This window comes from Siphateles boraxobius, unplaced genomic scaffold (genome assembly GCF_051911475.1).
Source record: "Siphateles boraxobius isolate OS27281-9 unplaced genomic scaffold, OSU_SipBor_1 20, whole genome shotgun sequence".
NCBI lineage: Eukaryota > Metazoa > Chordata > Actinopteri > Cypriniformes > Leuciscidae > Siphateles > Siphateles boraxobius.
In genome coordinates, this window is record NW_027508811.1 from 18,491,140 (window position 1) to 18,508,592 (window position 17,453).

Below are 17,453 nucleotides of genomic sequence, written 5' to 3' on the forward strand. Positions count from 1 at the left end.
AATGGTACACAGTCCTGGTCCTTCTGTTAGATCAATGATTATAAATCTCAGAAAAGAGAGGTTAAGCTGATGGTCATTATGCAGATGCTTTTTGTGTAGGAAATCAGAAACATAGAAACATCACCTGTCACGTACAGTATACAGTGTAATGTTTCATGCCATCACTCTCAATATCTATGCATGTATATATATTCTGTGAAATATTTTGAGAAATCTGTGCTACATGCATATACTGCATGCATTCATAAATATGTTAATGAATTCCATTATTTATTTAGGCCTTGATTTACAGTTGAACACATTTGAAACACTAATTAAGTCATAGATTTCTCATGGCACTTTAATTTTATATTAAACATCTCCTGGAATATGACGTTGGGCCTTCAGGGCTCTCAAGTTTTATCAAAAGTTTGGAGTGAGATCTGTTAAGGGAGGAGCCACCCAAATATTTGCAGCAGCGGCCCCTCTGCCCCACCAAATTTGCTTAAATTTTTGCTAGCAGTTCAATTTTGCCCATTGTTCATAATTGACCAGCACAAATGGAAATTATAACAATTGGTAAATCTGATAAAAGACATACACATCATTCCAAATAAAATAAATAGTTATATTTAAAAAATACAAAAATACATTGGAAAGGCAATATGCGAAATGGGCGTGACTCATATATAATGGTCTGATTCTCACCTAAGAAGACAAAAGACCTGCTTAATGAGCCTGCATAATGAGCTTTTCACAGGTGTGTCACTGAGCCACAAGAAAGAATACAAGGACACAAGAAAAGAAATATATATATACTACAAAATTGGTTCACAGTTGGAAACATCTAGAAAAAAATAGTATTTTTCCACTTTTTGCTTGCAAATTGTATAATATCCAAGGTGAACATTTCTAGTAATTGTGTAGTTAATTCTCATACTGTATTTTCAGAAAGTTTCGGATATGTATCCTCTCCCCAAATTTGTCACTAATAAAATACAATACAAATATTTGAAGAGAAGGCTTATATTGACCTTTTAAGATTTTGTTTACATCTACCTCGTAAATATATTATTAGCTATTTTATTAAAAAGGTTACAATTACAGCAACAAATAAAATAACAATATATTTCAAGTGTAATATTTCTTTGTAAAAACTAAAGTATACATTTTATCATACATATTTCAAAGTTAAGGATTCATTAGTTTGAATAAACCCTACATTGGAACAAACACTATAATAGCATCCTAGTTGATGACTTTATTTTTGACAAAACAAACATAGCCTAATATATTTAACATTTGAGCAGAAATTGGTGAACAAAAGCTTATTCAATGTGGCAGTAGTCTAGTTTACAGTAAACAGTTAATAATTTACCTCCCCCCAAATTTGTCACTAATAAAATACAATACAAATAATTGAAGAGAAGGCTTATATTGACCTTTTAAGATTTTGTTTACATCTATCTCGTAAATATATTATTAGCTATTTTATTAAAAACGTTACAATTACAGCAACAATTAAAATAACAATATTTCAAGTGTAATATTTCTTTGTAAAAACTAAAGTATACATTTTATCATACATATTTCAAAGTTAATGATTCATTAGTTTGAATAAACCCTACATTGGAACAAACACTTTAATAGCATCCTAGTTGATGACTTTATTTTTGACAAAACAAACATAGCCTAATATATTTAACATTTGAGCAGAAATTGGTGAACAAAAGCTTATTTGATGTGACAGTAGTCTATTTTACAGTAAACAGTTAATAATCTATCCAAAACTAGACAACGAAATGTTGTCTTTCATATTTTGTCTGTAACATAGGCATATCGTTTGTTGTTTTTATGATAGCCTATATTAGGGCATATAAATATTAATTTGCAGTTTAATACATTGCTAATACAAAGACATTTTGACATTATTTCAACATATTTCAGTCAATTTTCACTCATCTCAGTATAGCAAGAGGGTTTGGTAAAAACTGTTCAGTTCATTCATTCACACACAGACGCGATTCATATTTAAACAGTCTTTTTGCGGTTTAAATACACTATGATATCGCGATTAGAACAATAATAATAAAAAAACGTACTTCTCAGATGGATCCGTTGCTCCTTGAAATGAAAATAAACCAGCACATGTTCTGAGGTAAATGTCCCAGGATTATTCCTCACACAGCCTCGCAAGACGAAACAGTACATTAATCTGATGATTACATTTGTTGTGTTATCCCGTTTATGAGGGGCGTTGACACGTTTGCATGTGTTGCTTCAGATCATTTGCATTTGAATATCGCGCGCTCTCTGTGGGCGTGTCACATTAGCAGAATAATGAGCTGAGAGAACAATAATGAGATCGGCTGACACCTCTCTCTTTTTTATAGATTACATAAACAGAGGATATTTATTTTAGTTTTGAATTAGATATTTTAAAAGTTCAAACTTAAATGATTATAAAGATATATTTCTCATGCTTGGGTGAATAGTATTTGCTGAGTTTTGTTTAAGTTTAGAGACGTGCTCCAGAAAAAAATTAAATGGAGACAGATAGGCAGAAAGCACACCCTGTTTATTTTCTTTATTTTACAAAAGCACACGTTCCCTTTCAAGGGAACTCGAGCTGCGTCAAGCTGTGGGAACGCCCCTGCGTTGTGCATCCTGAAGCACGTATGGAATCAGTCCAATGGAGAGACGGAACGTCATAGGCGGGTGACGTCATCGACCAGGAAACTATAAAGCACCCCCAAAGCACAAGCGCGACAGCTTCTATGCCTTCAGTAAGCGCTATATGTGGATCTGTCTCAAGTGTTTTTGTCTGTCACTAAGCAGGAGTTTCACTATTTCAAAAAACTATATATATATATATATATATATTATATTGAGAGACAATGGCGAGCGAACAACAATTTAAGAAGTGTGTTCCTCCCTGCTCGCGCTATTTAACGGGCGGGGATACACACAGCTTATGTGTTGTTTTTTTGGGAGTGCAGCATGCCCAGTCAGCTCTCGAGGGGGCTGATTGTGAGCATTGCGAGCATTTGCCTCTTAGAACGCTCCGCTCCCACCGATCACTCTTTGAGGAGAGTGGTTCGGTTCGCGATCCCCGCGGATCGAGTCCCGCTTATGCCGAGGCTGAGCGGCGACGTCATTCGTGGGGATCGCAGATGGATCTAACAGCGGGGCTTGAGACGGGCTCTGCCCTATCTCAGGCCTTACCTGTTAGATCCAGTGCCTCAGTCTCGGGTTCGGAAGCACGCTCTGCGGTTTCTTCCCCCCGAACTGAGGCCCCAGTACTGCAACTATCCAGTTCTGAGGATCTGGATGTTGTTAGTCTGGATGCGGGAGATGTCGATGATTCGCCATCTCGCTCTCCCGAAAGTGAGGAGCTTATGGAGGTGCTCACTCGTGCTGTTTCTAAGTTAAGCATCGAGTGGCCAGCTGTTAGGCAGGAGTCTAGAGAAAAATCTAAATTAGATGAAAGATTTTTGCCTTCCCGTTCTCAACCTCCACGCCGGTGCTTGCCCTTCTTCCCTGATCTCCACACAGAGGTTTCGAGATCGTGGAAAAAGCCAGTCTCTTATCGTGTTTTTAGCCCTCAATCGTCCTCTTATTCAAACATTGTGGGGGCAAAATCTCATGGTTATGGGGCGATGCCCAAAGCAGAAGAGGCGCTTGCTAGTCACCTTTCTGCTGAAGCTGCATCTTCTTTTAAAGCACCACTTTTACCCTCTAAGCCTCTTAGAAGTACATCAGCTTTAGTGGGTAAGGCGTATTCGGCGGCCGGTCAAGCCTCGGCGCGCCTGCACACGATGTCCATCTTGCAGGCATACCAGGCTGACTTATTAAAGGATGTGAGTGACACTCAAGAGGTCAGCACTGACGTAGTTCGCAAACTGCGTCAGGCTGCAGATTTATCTCTGCGCGCCACCAAGGAGTCGGCCAAGCTAATGGGCCGTACTATGGCAGCCCTGGTGGCCGCAGAGAGGCATCTATGGTTAAATCTCTCTGGCATGAAAGAAAAAGACAAAGCTTTTCTTTTGGACGCTCCGCTTTCTCCTCATGGTCTTTTTGGTGATTCTGTCAATACTGTCATAGATAGATTTCAGGAAGAGAAGAAACAGTCGGCAGCGTTTCAGAAATTTATGCCTCTTAAAATTCATGTCCTCGGTACTGCTGGTCGCGCTCCCCCTTCCAAACAGTGGGACCAGACGTGGCACTCTCAGCCGAAGTCCTCGGGCAAAACTGATCTGAGGACAGTTATTATGGCCAAGAAGGCTTCGGCAAAGAAGAAGTCCTGACGCCACTGTCAGGATGCTGAGGGTGGTCCCTGTCGTGGGAGAGAGGTGTTCACCGCATTACACGGTGCCCGCTCTTCTTCGGTGCCCTCAGGGGCCCGTTCTGCCAACCCCGCCTTCATGCCGGGGCACAGACGGTCCCAGCGAGCGCTTTCCCGAGGGACGCTCGCCCCCTCTGAGGAGGGTCTCAGAGCAGTTAAGCCAGTCGTTCCCTGCCGGTGCGCCGTTACAGGGCGCTGTGTTTGCTGATCAAGCTACACCAGAGGCCAGTCTCGAGAGACTGGTACCCTTAGTAGTATTTCTGGCAGAGTGGAAAAGCCTTCCAAAAATATCTCAGTGGGTTCTGCACACAGTAAAAAAGGGTTATGCTATCCAATTCAGGTGTCGTCCACGAAAATTCAGAGGGGTTCTGCCCACAGTGGTGGGCCCCGAGCAGGCTCTGGTAATGGAACAAGAGGTGAAAGCGCTCCTTCAAAAGGAGGCTATAGAACGGGTTCCTCCTCCCAGTTTGGAGTCAGGTTTTTACAGCCGATATTTCATCGTTCCAAAGAAGGATGGGGGGTTGCGTCCAATTTTAGATCTGCGCCTGTTGAATCGCTCGGTAGGGAAGCTAAAATTCAACATGCTCACTATCAAGCAGATCGTGTCACAAATCAGATCCGAGGACTGGTTTGTCATGATAGATCTGAAGGACGCGTACTTCCATATTTCCATCCTTCCACAACACAGGAAGTTCCTGAGGTTCGCCTTCGGGGGCGAGGCGTACCAGTACAAGGTTCTTCCATTTGGCCTAGCTTTATCTCCCCGCACTTTCACGAAATGCATGGATGCAGCTTTAGTGCCCCTGAGGTTTCAGGGCATTCGTATCCTCAATTACATCGACGATTAGTTGATTTTAGCTCAGACAGAGCAGATGGCGGTTCGGCATCGAGATGTCGTTCTCGCTCATATAAGAAAGTTGGGGTTGAGGCTGAACGCAAAGAAAAGTGTATTATCTCCTTCACAGAAGACCACTTTTCTGGGCGTCGTTTGGGATTCGGTCTCGATGCGGGCGCGACTTTCTCCGACCCGCATCGCTTCGATTCTTTCAGCTATGAAACAAGTAAAGCTAGGCCAGCTACGCACTGTAAAACAGTTTCAGAGACTGTTGGGTCTGATGGCAGCAGCGTCCAACGTTATACCTTGCGGCCTGTTGTACATGAGACCACTGCAGTGGTGGCTCCGGACCAAGGGATTCTCCCCGAGGGGAAATCCCCTCCGCACGATCAAAGTCACGCGGCGCTGCCTTTGTGCTCTGGTCATGTGGAAAGAAACCTGGTTCCTATCCAAAGGGCCTGTGTTGGGGGCTCTTTGTCGTCGCGTAACGCTAACGACGGATGCTTCCCTCACAGGGTGGGGGGCGGTCATGAGTGGTCGTCCAGCCCAAGGTCTGTGACAGGACCATCATCTATCATGGCATATAAATTGTCTAGAGATGTTGGCGGTGTTCCAAGCTTTGAAACACTTCCTAGCAGACCTCAGAGGTCATCATGTGCTAGTTCAGTCAGACAACATGTCGGTGGTCTTGTATATAAATCATCAGGGGGGCCTGCGGTCGCGTCCACTTTACAAGTTGGCCCGTCAGATCCTCCTGTGGTCCCAGGGGAAGTTACGGTCTCTGAGAGCTATGTATCTTCCTGCTTATTTGAATGTGGTAGCAGACTCCCTGTCGAGGCAGGGGCCGAGGCCGGTGTAATGGAGGCTCCACCCCGAGGTGGTGGAGCTCCTTTGGTTGAGTTTCGGTCGCGCCGAGGTGGACCTATTCGCTTCCAAGGAGACAACGCACTGTCATCTGTGGTTCTCCATCAGTCAGCCAGCCCCTCTGGGGTTGGACGCTCTGGTACAGCCGTGGCCGAGGTCACGTCTGTATGCTTTTCCCCCGGTTGCTCTGCTACCAGGAGTTCTGGAGAGGGTTCGCCGGGACGGGGTCAGCCTACTTCTAGTAGCCCCCTTCTGGCCGGCCCGAGTATGGTTCGCGGACCTAATATCTCTTCTGGACGGCTCTCCCTTGGAGATTCCGATCAGGAGGGATCTACTCTCTCAGGAGGGCGGTACGATATTTCACCCCCGCCCAGAGTTGTGGAAACTGTGGGCTTGGCCTCTGAGGGGGCCCAGCTCATAGAATCTGGTCTCTCAACTGAGGTTGTTGAGACCATCCTTCACTCCAGAGCTCCGTCCAAGAGGAAGTTATATGCCCTGAAGTGGAAACTTTTCACTTCTTGGTGTGCAGAACACCGGCAGGACCCAGTTAACGGCCCAGTGGGTGCAGTGCTGGAGTTTCTGCAGGATCGTTTCTCTGCAGGGTTATCCCCCTCCACACTAAAGGGGTATGTGGCGGCACTAGCTGCTTACCATGTCCCTTTCAGTGGAGTTTCTCTTGGGAGACACCCACTTATAACTCACTTCCTTCGTGGCACTTTGAGGCTGAGGCCTGCAGTTTGTATGAGGGTGCCGACTTGGGATTGGGCCATTGTACTAGAGGGCCTTTCTTTGGCCCCCTTTGAACCTATTGAGGAAGTTTCTGAGAAATTTCTCACTTATAAAACTCTTTTTCTGCTTGCAATCTCCTCACTTAAGAGAATCGGAAATTTGCAGGCTCTGTCGGTTGCACCCTCGTGCCTGGAATTTTCGCCTGGTATGGTTAAGGCCTTTCTATACCCTAGACTAGGTTATGTCCCTAAGGTCCCTACTAATGCTGTTAGACCTACAGGGCTGCAGGCTTTCTATCCTCCTCCTTTTGTTTCATCAGATCAGGAGAAACTTAACCTTCTCTGCCCGGTTAGGGCGTTAGACGCTTACGTCCACAGAGCTGCCCTGTGGAGGAAATCAGAACAGTTATTTGTGTGCTTTGGGCCACCCAGGAAAGGGTGTCCCGCGTCTAAACAGAGAATGAGCAAGTGGGTGGTTGAGGCCATCTCACTTGCTTATGAGTCGGCTGGTCAGCCTTCACCTTTGGCTGTACGAGCCCACTCTACTAGGAGTATTGCTGCTTCTAAGGCATTGTTGTCAGGAGTATCGCTAAGTGATGTTTGTGATGCAGCTGGGTGGTCCTCACCGCATACATTTGTTAAGTTCTATGAATTGGACTTAAGTTCCACTCCTGGGGCGCAGGTGCTCTCGTCCTCTGTGCGCTAGTTCCCACATGACGGTCATTTGCTCCTATGGCGACGTGGGTATTGGCGTTCCCACAGCTTGACGCAGGTCGAGTTCCCTTGAAAGGGAACGTCTCAGTTACGTATGTAACCCTAGTTCCCTGATAGGGAACGAGACACTGCGTCGTTCTGCCATACTCCCAGCATGCCCGTTAGCGCTTCCTTCAGGCCTATCAGAAGCTGTCGCGCTTGTGCTTTGGGGGTGCTTTATAGTTTCCTGGTCGATGACGTCACCCGCCTATGATGTTCCGTCTCTCCATTGGACTGATTCCATACGTGCTTCAGGACGCACAACGCAGGGGCGTTCCCACAGCTTGACACAGCGTCTCGTTCCCTATCAGGGAACTAGGGTTACATACGTAACCGAGACGGTTTTGATGTTAATGTGAGTGTACACAAAAAAAAGAAGACCCTCTATAGTTTATAATCATGTATTGATTTTATTTATATGACCAAAAATGACGGAGTATTTTAAGTCTATGTTGCTACTAAGTGGAAAAAAAACAGCAAAACGCGCCGGCGCGTTCCTCGACCCCAGAGGGTTAAAGCACTGTGGCTCAAGGCCAGCCATTTTCACAGTCATGATGGATGATAGCGTTCCATCCAGAGCCAAACTGTTCCTAGTTTTAGTTTTGTTCAAACCCACAATGGAGAACACTCTCTCTGCATCTGTATGCGGGTGGGGAAGAACTAAAACCATTTTGGCAATTTTAGACACAAAAGGTCAATGCCAAAGAGGCTGGCTGTTCACAGAGCTCTGTGTCCAAGCACAATAATAGAGAGGCGAAGGGAAGGAAAGATATGGTAGAAAAAAGTGTACAAGCAATAGGGATAACCGCACCCTGGATAGGATTGTGAAACAAAACCCATTCAAAAATGTGGGGGAGATTCACAAAGAGTGGACTGCAGCTGGAGTCAGTGCTTCAAGAACCACCACGCACAGACGTATGCAAGACATGGGTTTCAGCTGTCGCATTCCTTGTGTCAAGCCAATCTTGAACAAGACGCAGCATCAGAAGCGTCTCGTCTGGGCTAAAGACAAAAAGGACTGGACTACTGCTGAGTGGTCCAAAGTTATGTTCTCTGATGAAAGTAAATTTTGCATTACCTTTGGAAATCAAGGTCCCAGAGTCTGGAGGAAGAGAGGAGAGGCACAGAATCCACGTTGCTTGAAGTCCAGTGTAAAATTTTCACAGTCAGTGATGGTTTGGGGTGCCATGTCATCTGCTGGTGTTGGTCCACTGTGTTTTCTGAGGTCCAAGGCCAACGCAGCCGTCTACCTGGAAGTTTTAGACCACTTCATGTTTCCTGCTGTTGACCAACTTTATGGAGATGCAGATTTCATTTTCCAACAGGACTTGGCACCTGCACACAGTGCCAAAGCTAACAGTACCTGGTTTAAGGACCATGGTATCCCTGTTCTTAATTGGCCAGCAAACTCGCCTGACCTTAACCCTATAGAAAATCTATGGGGTATTGTGAAGAGCAAGATGCAATACGCCAAACCCAACAATGCAGAAGAGCTGAAGGCCACTATCAGAGCAACCTGGGCTCTCATAACACCTGAGCAGTGCCACAGACTGATCAACTCCATGCTACGCCGCATTGCTGCAGTAATTCAGGCAAAAGGAACCCCAACTAACTGTTGAGTGCTGTACATGCTCATACTTTTCATGTTCATTCTTTTCAGTTGGCCAACATTTCTAAAAATCCTTTTTTTGTATTGGTCTTAAGTAATATTCTAATTTTCAGAGACACTGATTTTGGGATTTTCATTAGTTGTCAGTTTTAATCATTAAAATTAAATGAAATTAACATTTGAAATATATCAGTCTGTGTGTAATGAATGAATATAATATCCAAATTTCACTTTTTGAATGGAATTACTGAAATAAATCAACTTTTTGATGATATTCTAACTATATGACCAGCACCTGTATATGCAAACACCATATAAAAGTGAATTTTGCATCCGATGACCCCTTTAATAGCAGTTGGAGAGTTTTTGACTGCATCAAAAATAATTTAGCACGAGTTTGGCTATATTCCTCAACCTCAGCTCCCACTGTCTTTGATCATAGGCAAGAGATTTCGTCCAGGAATCATAAAATCAAAATGCTAAGAAAAACGTCTCCGGTTACTATCATAACCTCGGTTCCCTGAGAGGCAGGAACGAGACATTGCGTAGCTACGCTGCGTGAACTCTCCCTTCTCCACTTTTGTTGAAATCTTATGGGCTAACGCCAGCTTGGAACAGCTGGCCAATTGTCACAAAGTATGCACATACTGACAGGCTTGCGGGCAGTATAAAATGCATGGGCAATTGCGTCAGAATCACGACTGAATGCTGCACAGCTGATCGAACAGCAAACACGGCTGCTAACGCAATGTCTCGTTCCCGCCTCTCAGGGAACCGAGGTTACTATAGTAACCGGAGACAGTCCCTTTCGAGAGCGGTAACTTAACATTGCGTAGCTACGCTGCAGGAACTGTATTAAATCCCGCAGTGAGAGTAGTGAAGATATGCCCGGGGAAAACGGGGCCAAGCTACACCAGCCACGGAAGAGACAGATGGTCAGCCAATAGCCGCGCCGCTAGCAGTGCTCGCATTTGATAGGTGGTAATAGACCAATGAGACATCATCCCCAACCCTATCAAAATTACATATACAAGCGCAATGAAAGCGATGGCTGCACTGATCCAGGGCAGACACAACACAATAAGCACTGCGTCAACGGCGTTAGTGGTAACAACTGTATTAAACACTAGTGGCCATATACACAGAGTCAACAGCATATAGCGGTAACCACTGCGTACAACTAGAACAGTTCACAATACATGAGTAAGGGATTTAACCGAAAGCACTTGAGATGCCACAGACGGTACATCCAGGTTGTAAAATCTGGCAAAAGTGTGCTAAACGTGCACGAGCGGTGTCGTGCATGGCGGGGGAACATTGGCACTCTTGTGTTTTTCCATCGGGAGGCCAATATAGGCACGGACTGCGACTCCGCGCTGCTCGTGGCAGGGCGAGTGTAAGCAGCGTAGCTACGCAATGTTGAGTTACCGCTCTCGAAAGGGAACTGCAGTTCCTACCGCAAACCGCATTCATCAGATCTTGCTCTTCCAACTACCACTCCATGTGTGCGCATGTTGCCTAGTAACGAACGTGCTTGCAGCGGGAACAACTAATTCTAATTTCTGATTGGCATGTAGCTGGCATTTAACTCGGTATAACTCGAGACAGCAGCTATGAACTCGGCATAGAACTTCCCTTCGTTTGCCTGCGCCTAGTCCATTAATTTGTATAGCGGGACAAGTTATCTCTTCTCCTCAAGAAATACAAGGTGTGACGTGTGAGCATGTGAACTGGTTGAAATGCATGTCTCACGGTGAATGCTTGAGACTTGAGAGCAAACAGGAGGAAAACCTATCCACAGTGTTTATCCTGTGTATCTCTTTATTGGCCTTAAAATTTATTATTGAAGATTTCATATCTCTCTTTTTATATGAGGTAAATACTATCTTTGCTCTTTGTATGTAGGCAATGCGATCCAGGCGTTTGGAAATGGGACAGACGTGAGTGTGTGGCAGACGGTGCCCCCAGTGCAAACCACCACCTCTATAACAACACCATCCCAGAAGGCCAGGGATCGAGAGAGATCACCTAATGCCATAGAGCCTGCGACACACATCAACCATCTCAACCCGGCTGATAACTCCCTCTACCAGTTCTGTGGTAGCCTGCAGGTCAGTGCAACTATTGCAGACATAGATCTTCAAGTTTCATGTATGTATTGTGGGGTTTGGTGTATGTGCCCCAGGGAATGCAGGGTTGTAAAAAACACTTTGTGTTTGTGGTCCTTAAGTGTCATCAGATAATAAACACCTCTGGTGATCTTGAAAATTATGCTTTTATGAAGGGAATATTTCAGTTGTGTATGCTTGATTTGAGAGAGTTATACAACGTTATAGGGGAGACCGATTTGTCACTTCTTACTCCACTGAGTATTTGGGGGTAAGTTTATTTTTGAAAGTAAACTTTCAAGTAAAAACCTTAAAGTCTTCCTTACAAAAAAAGCTATTATCAATGACCTTTCGGGGCATGTTGTCAAAAACAAGAAACGCTGTATTATGCATGCTAGGCAAATAGATGGCAATGCCACTTTATAAAGAAACACTACACGCCTTGACTGAACACATACTACATCACCGTTTTCACAAATTCAATTACACTTTGAAACCGTTTTCAAAAGTTTCCATTTTCAGTCCCCAAAAAACAACGTTGTGTAGATGAACAGCCAAAATGCATAAAAAGTTTCCCATTTTAGTTGTTAGTTATATGCTATATCATGTCTCTTCTTCGATAACACTTGGCCCATTAACACTTTCTATTCCATGTCTATTCTATTTTTTCTATTTATTAACAAAAATACCATGCTAGACTAAGGCCACATTTACACATAGCAGAGTATTGAGAGAAACTAACATCCCCCCCATCATAACTATACCAAACTGGGCGCTCACATGACGTTAAGTATTTTCTGGCGCATAATGTGACGTTTGAGAACCTAAAACCCCGTTTCTCCCAGTTGACACGACAACACATAACCGCCGTTATCAGAAATCTGCACTTTGGCTGGAGTTTTTAGAAATAATCGTTTTCTGTGATAAAAACAGGGTTTTCGTGGAAATGAGAGGCCAAACCGCAAGGAAATATCTTTGTCTTCCCTTCGTGTAAACGGGGCCTAACTAGGACTTGTCACAGCACTTACATATTGTTGCCATTTGTTGGTTTAAATTATTCTATTGTTCTCATTTGTAAGTCGATTTACCGTCTGCTAAATGATTCAATATAACTAAATGTCTCTCAGCAAAATGTAAAGAGTAAAACAATTATGAAACACAAAATGATTCATAAAACAGCAAAAATGTAACATACTGTACAGAAGATTGCACAGAAAATATATAATCACAGACATTAGGGCGAACACACACTCACACCCATACACTCCAACAGAGAACAGCACAGCAGCAGGAGAAAGTGAAGTTAATGAGTTTACATGTTTCTGTATTAGCCTCGCTGCTAAACGTAGTCCTCTGAGGGGGAGCAGCTGTCAATGTGAAAATGAGGAGAAGAACAGATACAGGGAGTGCAGACTCATGGGATATGTCTGTCAGTCTTTCTTCGTCAGTTACAAATGATCGCAGCACACGCAGCTGACCTCCAGGAAAACTAGCGAGACGACTTCAGTATGCAAATACTTTGCTGCATATCAAACTGCCTCTCTCTCACTTTCGTTTAGAACTGAGATGTTTACAGCCAGCTGTACTGCTTACGTCCCCCTTTAGTTATATGGTAGAAAGGGTTTTTGCCTTTGCGTGTTTTCCTGTGGGTAAAATGACAGAGACAGATGTGCATTACCTCCCTCAAAACAAAGAGACATATGGTAATACCTCATCTTGTGTAAAAGTGTCAAAATGCAAGTATTGAGCACATTTGCTAAATTACTGAATGCTCTGCTTTAGCGGTACAAATCAGATCTCTTGGTTCAGTGTGAACTCATGATCTAAATATACAATTAAAGTGAGAAACTCTCTGCTTAGTATGCTGTCAAGTGATTCAGTGAGATTAAGGGCCACTTTCATGAGATTTGTTCTATTTTTCTGTTTCTTCCTTTTTTGGACTATTAGAGTGACATATATTGCACTTCGGGAGCGTTTTTGCTTCAATGTAATCAAAAATTCAATGTAACAGCACTTGATGTATTCACAGAACAAATATCCAACTTTTTTTTGTGCCTGAGAATTATACCTGTTTTTTGTTGGTTTATTTCTTCAATTTTTAAAATGTTTAAAGGGTGCTAGGACCGCTCTGGGAGAAATTAATCTTTGATATTAAACCTCAAATCCTATTTTTGCTGGTCCGTAAATGCGGTTGTTTATAATGTTTCTTTCTGGTCGAGGCATTGCTTTATCATGCTGGGCTCTGGCTTAGATTCAAGTTGGCTTCTTTCAGGAGGATACCGAACCGCCAACACACAGGAATCCATTCATTATATTGTCACCAGCTCTCCTATATCACCACCGCTTCTCACTTCCTTAGACACACATACCTATGCACAACAAGAACACACACATAAGGATGTGAAATCCATACTTAATTGTATGCTACTGGAGGGGTTACATTTAAAATGCTAAAATTTGATTACTGTTTGTGAGAAATATAAGGTGGCCTCAAATGGGAACCTTCCAGTAACCTACCGGCTATGATTAGTATTTATATCAACTTGCATGCCCATTTACTTCTCTATGGTTATATTGACACTGTATCTGAGGACAGAATCACAATAGCATAATAAAGCACATTACTAATACAATGCAATTAACAGCTATAAACAGCAGTCTGAGTTTTTTGTTAAAGATTATCTGGTGTGGATCATTCTGGAGCATTATAAGGCAACATAGAATGTTGTTTGGCAAGGATTTTCTTGGTCTAAGATGTTATTATTTAATTTCGATCAGATTGATTTATTAATAGAGCTTTATTTTTCCTTTCTAGGCTCAGAAGCAGAAGACAAACAACACAATAGATGTGTTATGTGTGGTAAGTATGCTTCTTATTATGCTTATCTCAAACTAGACATACATCTAATATATTTCAAGTGCTATTGAAAGGATGAATAATAATGAATGAAAACAAAGATAAAGCAGTAATTATCTCATGTCACATTAGCCCAGTTCTGCTGAACTTTGACCCGGCACTTGAGGGCCCTTCCTGCCCGGTATGCACATGATCTTTGCGGAGGGCGATGGCAAAATGTGAACGTTGCTTATCTTCTGCCTTTTAAAGTTCACTAAATGTCACTGTACATAATAAAAAGCAACATTATATGCTAGAATGACATTTAGTGTTGCAACAGCAGGTCCAACCAGCCCCTAAAAATGAGGACCACTTTTCAGCGAATAATTTTATTGCCGAATCAAATAGCTTTTTAATCTATGGACATCTATAGACATCTAAACCCACGTTAGGTATAACTCAGACATAATGACATTTTTTTTTAAAGAATTTGAAGTGTTTTTTATCACAATTTTTTTTTTTTGCTGTTCTGTTGGACACTTCTATAGTGTTTCAAGACATTAGCAGTTGTTTGCTGGTGAAAGTCCAGTTTTAAAAAAAGAAGTCTCATTACGGTGTATTAAAAGCCTTGAAAAGCCAAGCACATATGCGTACAATTTCTGATAGAAGAGTTCAAGGTAAAACATCATAATGGAAAAATATGTGCATTTGTGATTTATCTAACTATCTCTTGGCTGTTAAGAATAATTGCTTATCCGCTTTCTCACATGTTTACTGTTATGTTCCTCCAAGGACCCACAGATCGATGACCCCAGCTCCTCCAATGCCATCTCCAGGAATTCGTCCACTCGACAGGTGTCTTTATCAGCCCTTAGCTCTCTGCTGCTCCTACTGGCTACCTCCTTGCACTGCATCTTCATCGCGGCTATATTGTAGCCACCTAAGAACATAAAACATGGACAGTCACAATTTGTACAAAGTCGATCTCTGTTCCTGGTCAATCTGTTGTACTCAGTTCTCTCTCTCTTTCTCTCTCTTTGCCCATCCCATTCTCTCTTTCTCTCGCTGTTCTGTTTTTTAAGAGCTTTTGTTGATGTTGTTGATGCAATGAAACTAAGTGTACTTGAGTTTCTGTCTCTTCCCTCCTGATTTTGGGTTGGAAGATGAAACGTGAAAGAAATGCAAGAGTGCCTCGGATTCATTGCAGCATTCCCATGTGATGTTGTGCCGTCTACGCAACCGCTGGTGTTTCGAGGGCCAGAAATCATAAGGACTCCTGTCAAAGCAGTAGAGATTAATCTTATCTGTGCATATGTGTACTTAAAGATGCAGTGTGCACCATCCATTTCTCACTGGTACACACAAAAACAGCAAAAGTGAGAACAAGACACTATAGAGATGTGGTCACTGTTTATTTACACAAATTGTCTTCTGTCTCTCTTTTATTTTGGTTGACATTTTGGTGAAAATTAGATTCTCACAAGTTGTGCTTGTCCTCTGTAGTTTTTCTAAAGCATCATTGGCCAGTCTGTAGATCAAACATATCAAAAAAAAAAACATTTGCAAAACATCTAGTCACAGAAAGTGAAAGGTGAGTTTAGAGGGGAGTTTAATTATTAAGAATTTCCAGCCCAAGCTTAACCCAAGAAGGACCAAAAGGACAGTAGCTTGTCTGATAAGACATGAAGGAGCCTATTTGATCGTGTGTGTGGCTGCACGTGTGAATGCATAATCCTGTTTGTTTGTTTGTCTTTGTTATGAACATGAGGATGAGGTCACAGGTTGACTGGATGTATGGATATGTCAGTAGAACTGGGGCTTCATAACTCCTATGCCACAGTTTACAGCGAAAACATGGACTTAGGCTAGAAAGCTATTGATTTTTGCTTAATCGGACAATATGTCAAGGTTCTATTTTACAATTGCATATATAAGTATCTGTAAACTGCACTTCACCACTCACCAGGCTAAACCAACCGGCATCCGCGTATCTATCAAGTGTATATTGCCTTTCTGATGTTGCTTTAACAGGGATTTTCATACTTCGGCCCAAACTAAACATGCAAACTAGTCATGTATGTATTATATAAAGTAGCCAGTTTTTTGTACTGTATGTCTATACAAAAGTTACTGAAAGAGTCAGTATCAGTGATCCTGCACCATAATTACTTCAAATCAGTGAGAATTCTATATGTCAGTATGAGGCATGTGCAGTTAAACCACCTCAGCGGTACACGTTAAAAGAGTCTATGACATGCTGCTTTGGTTCATGTGGCATTTTGAACAAAAAAATAAATAATGTATTGTTGTACTTCTTGTTATTTACAGAACATTTTAAGTGCTACATAAAAAAAAAAACATATATATACTTCAACATGAACTGTTTATAGAGCCTGCTATATTTGAATTGGAATCTGGTTGTACAATGTATTATCATATTGGATGAGGATTTATTGTTTTTCTCAGTAACTATATATACAGTATATATTTTTGTTTAGAGATAACAGTACAAATTGAAGACTTACATCTGTTATTATTGCTGTCCAGTAGTATCTCAAATTAAGGAGATATACAACAGCCATTTATTTACTATAACACTATGCTATTGTTTTATGGTAAGCCAAAAAGAAAAGGGAAAGAAACTCATATTTTTGTATCTTTTTGCATTATGGGTTTATTTATTGTAATGTTGTCTTTTCTGCTGGTAAGCAGTACAGGAACTTTAAAAGTATGAACATTAAAAAACCAAGCATGAGAGATGGTAATGCAATAAAGGCTTCTATGGATTATGGATTCTACACAGGCATTCTGCGTTGGGCTGGTGTTTCTGGCTTTGAACGCAACACAAAGTTGCTGTATGCTTCAGATGGGAGCAGGAAAGTGAGAATCCCACATTGTAAAATCTATATTTCTCTATATTCACATCTTTTTGCTCCACAGCATTTAAAATGCAAATACAAGACTCCTCCACAATCTGTCACATTTCTTCTTAGCTTGTGAAAATGTAAAAAGTATTCTATGAAAACGATTAAAAATGTTGACACATTCACCTTTGTTGTTGTCTCTTCTTGTGATGAGTGTTTCATTTTGTTTTGTTTTTTATGTGCAGGATGTATAAGAATACAGCTACTGTTGCATGTTTCTGTAAACCGTGGCACTATGTTCATTTACACACATTCAGCTTGTGGTTTCACAGTGGGTCGGTTCACAGTGAATGCTGCAAACTTATAATGTACATTTGAGAACGCAATGTGTGCCAGGTTCACTATATTTTTACATTTACATAATTTCCAGTTTTGTTTTTTTTGGACAGAAATATTCAGCATTTCACCAGATTTGGGACAAGAAAAGTTGTGTAAACCTGTTGTCAAATAAACATAAAGACTGCAAGGTCTC

The 17,453-nt window shown here is 42.1% G+C and overlaps 1 protein-coding gene across 4 annotated transcripts in view; it reads left to right on the forward strand.

Annotated features, from left to right (window-relative positions):
- The window catches only part of gfra1a (gdnf family receptor alpha 1a), a 121,730-nt gene extending 104,624 nt beyond the window's left edge, over positions 1-17,106 (forward strand). For all 4 annotated transcript variants that reach the window (XM_077237261.1, XM_077237262.1, XM_077237260.1 and 1 more), the window contains 3 exons: positions 11,019-11,224; positions 14,037-14,081; positions 14,850-17,106. In XM_077237261.1, the coding sequence (XP_077093376.1) occupies positions 11,019-11,224; positions 14,037-14,081; positions 14,850-14,993 (395 nt within the window). In that variant the 3' untranslated portion in view covers positions 14,994-17,106. The remainder of the gene's footprint in view (positions 1-11,018; positions 11,225-14,036; positions 14,082-14,849) is intronic.
- The last annotated feature ends 347 nt before the right edge of the window (positions 17,107-17,453 follow it).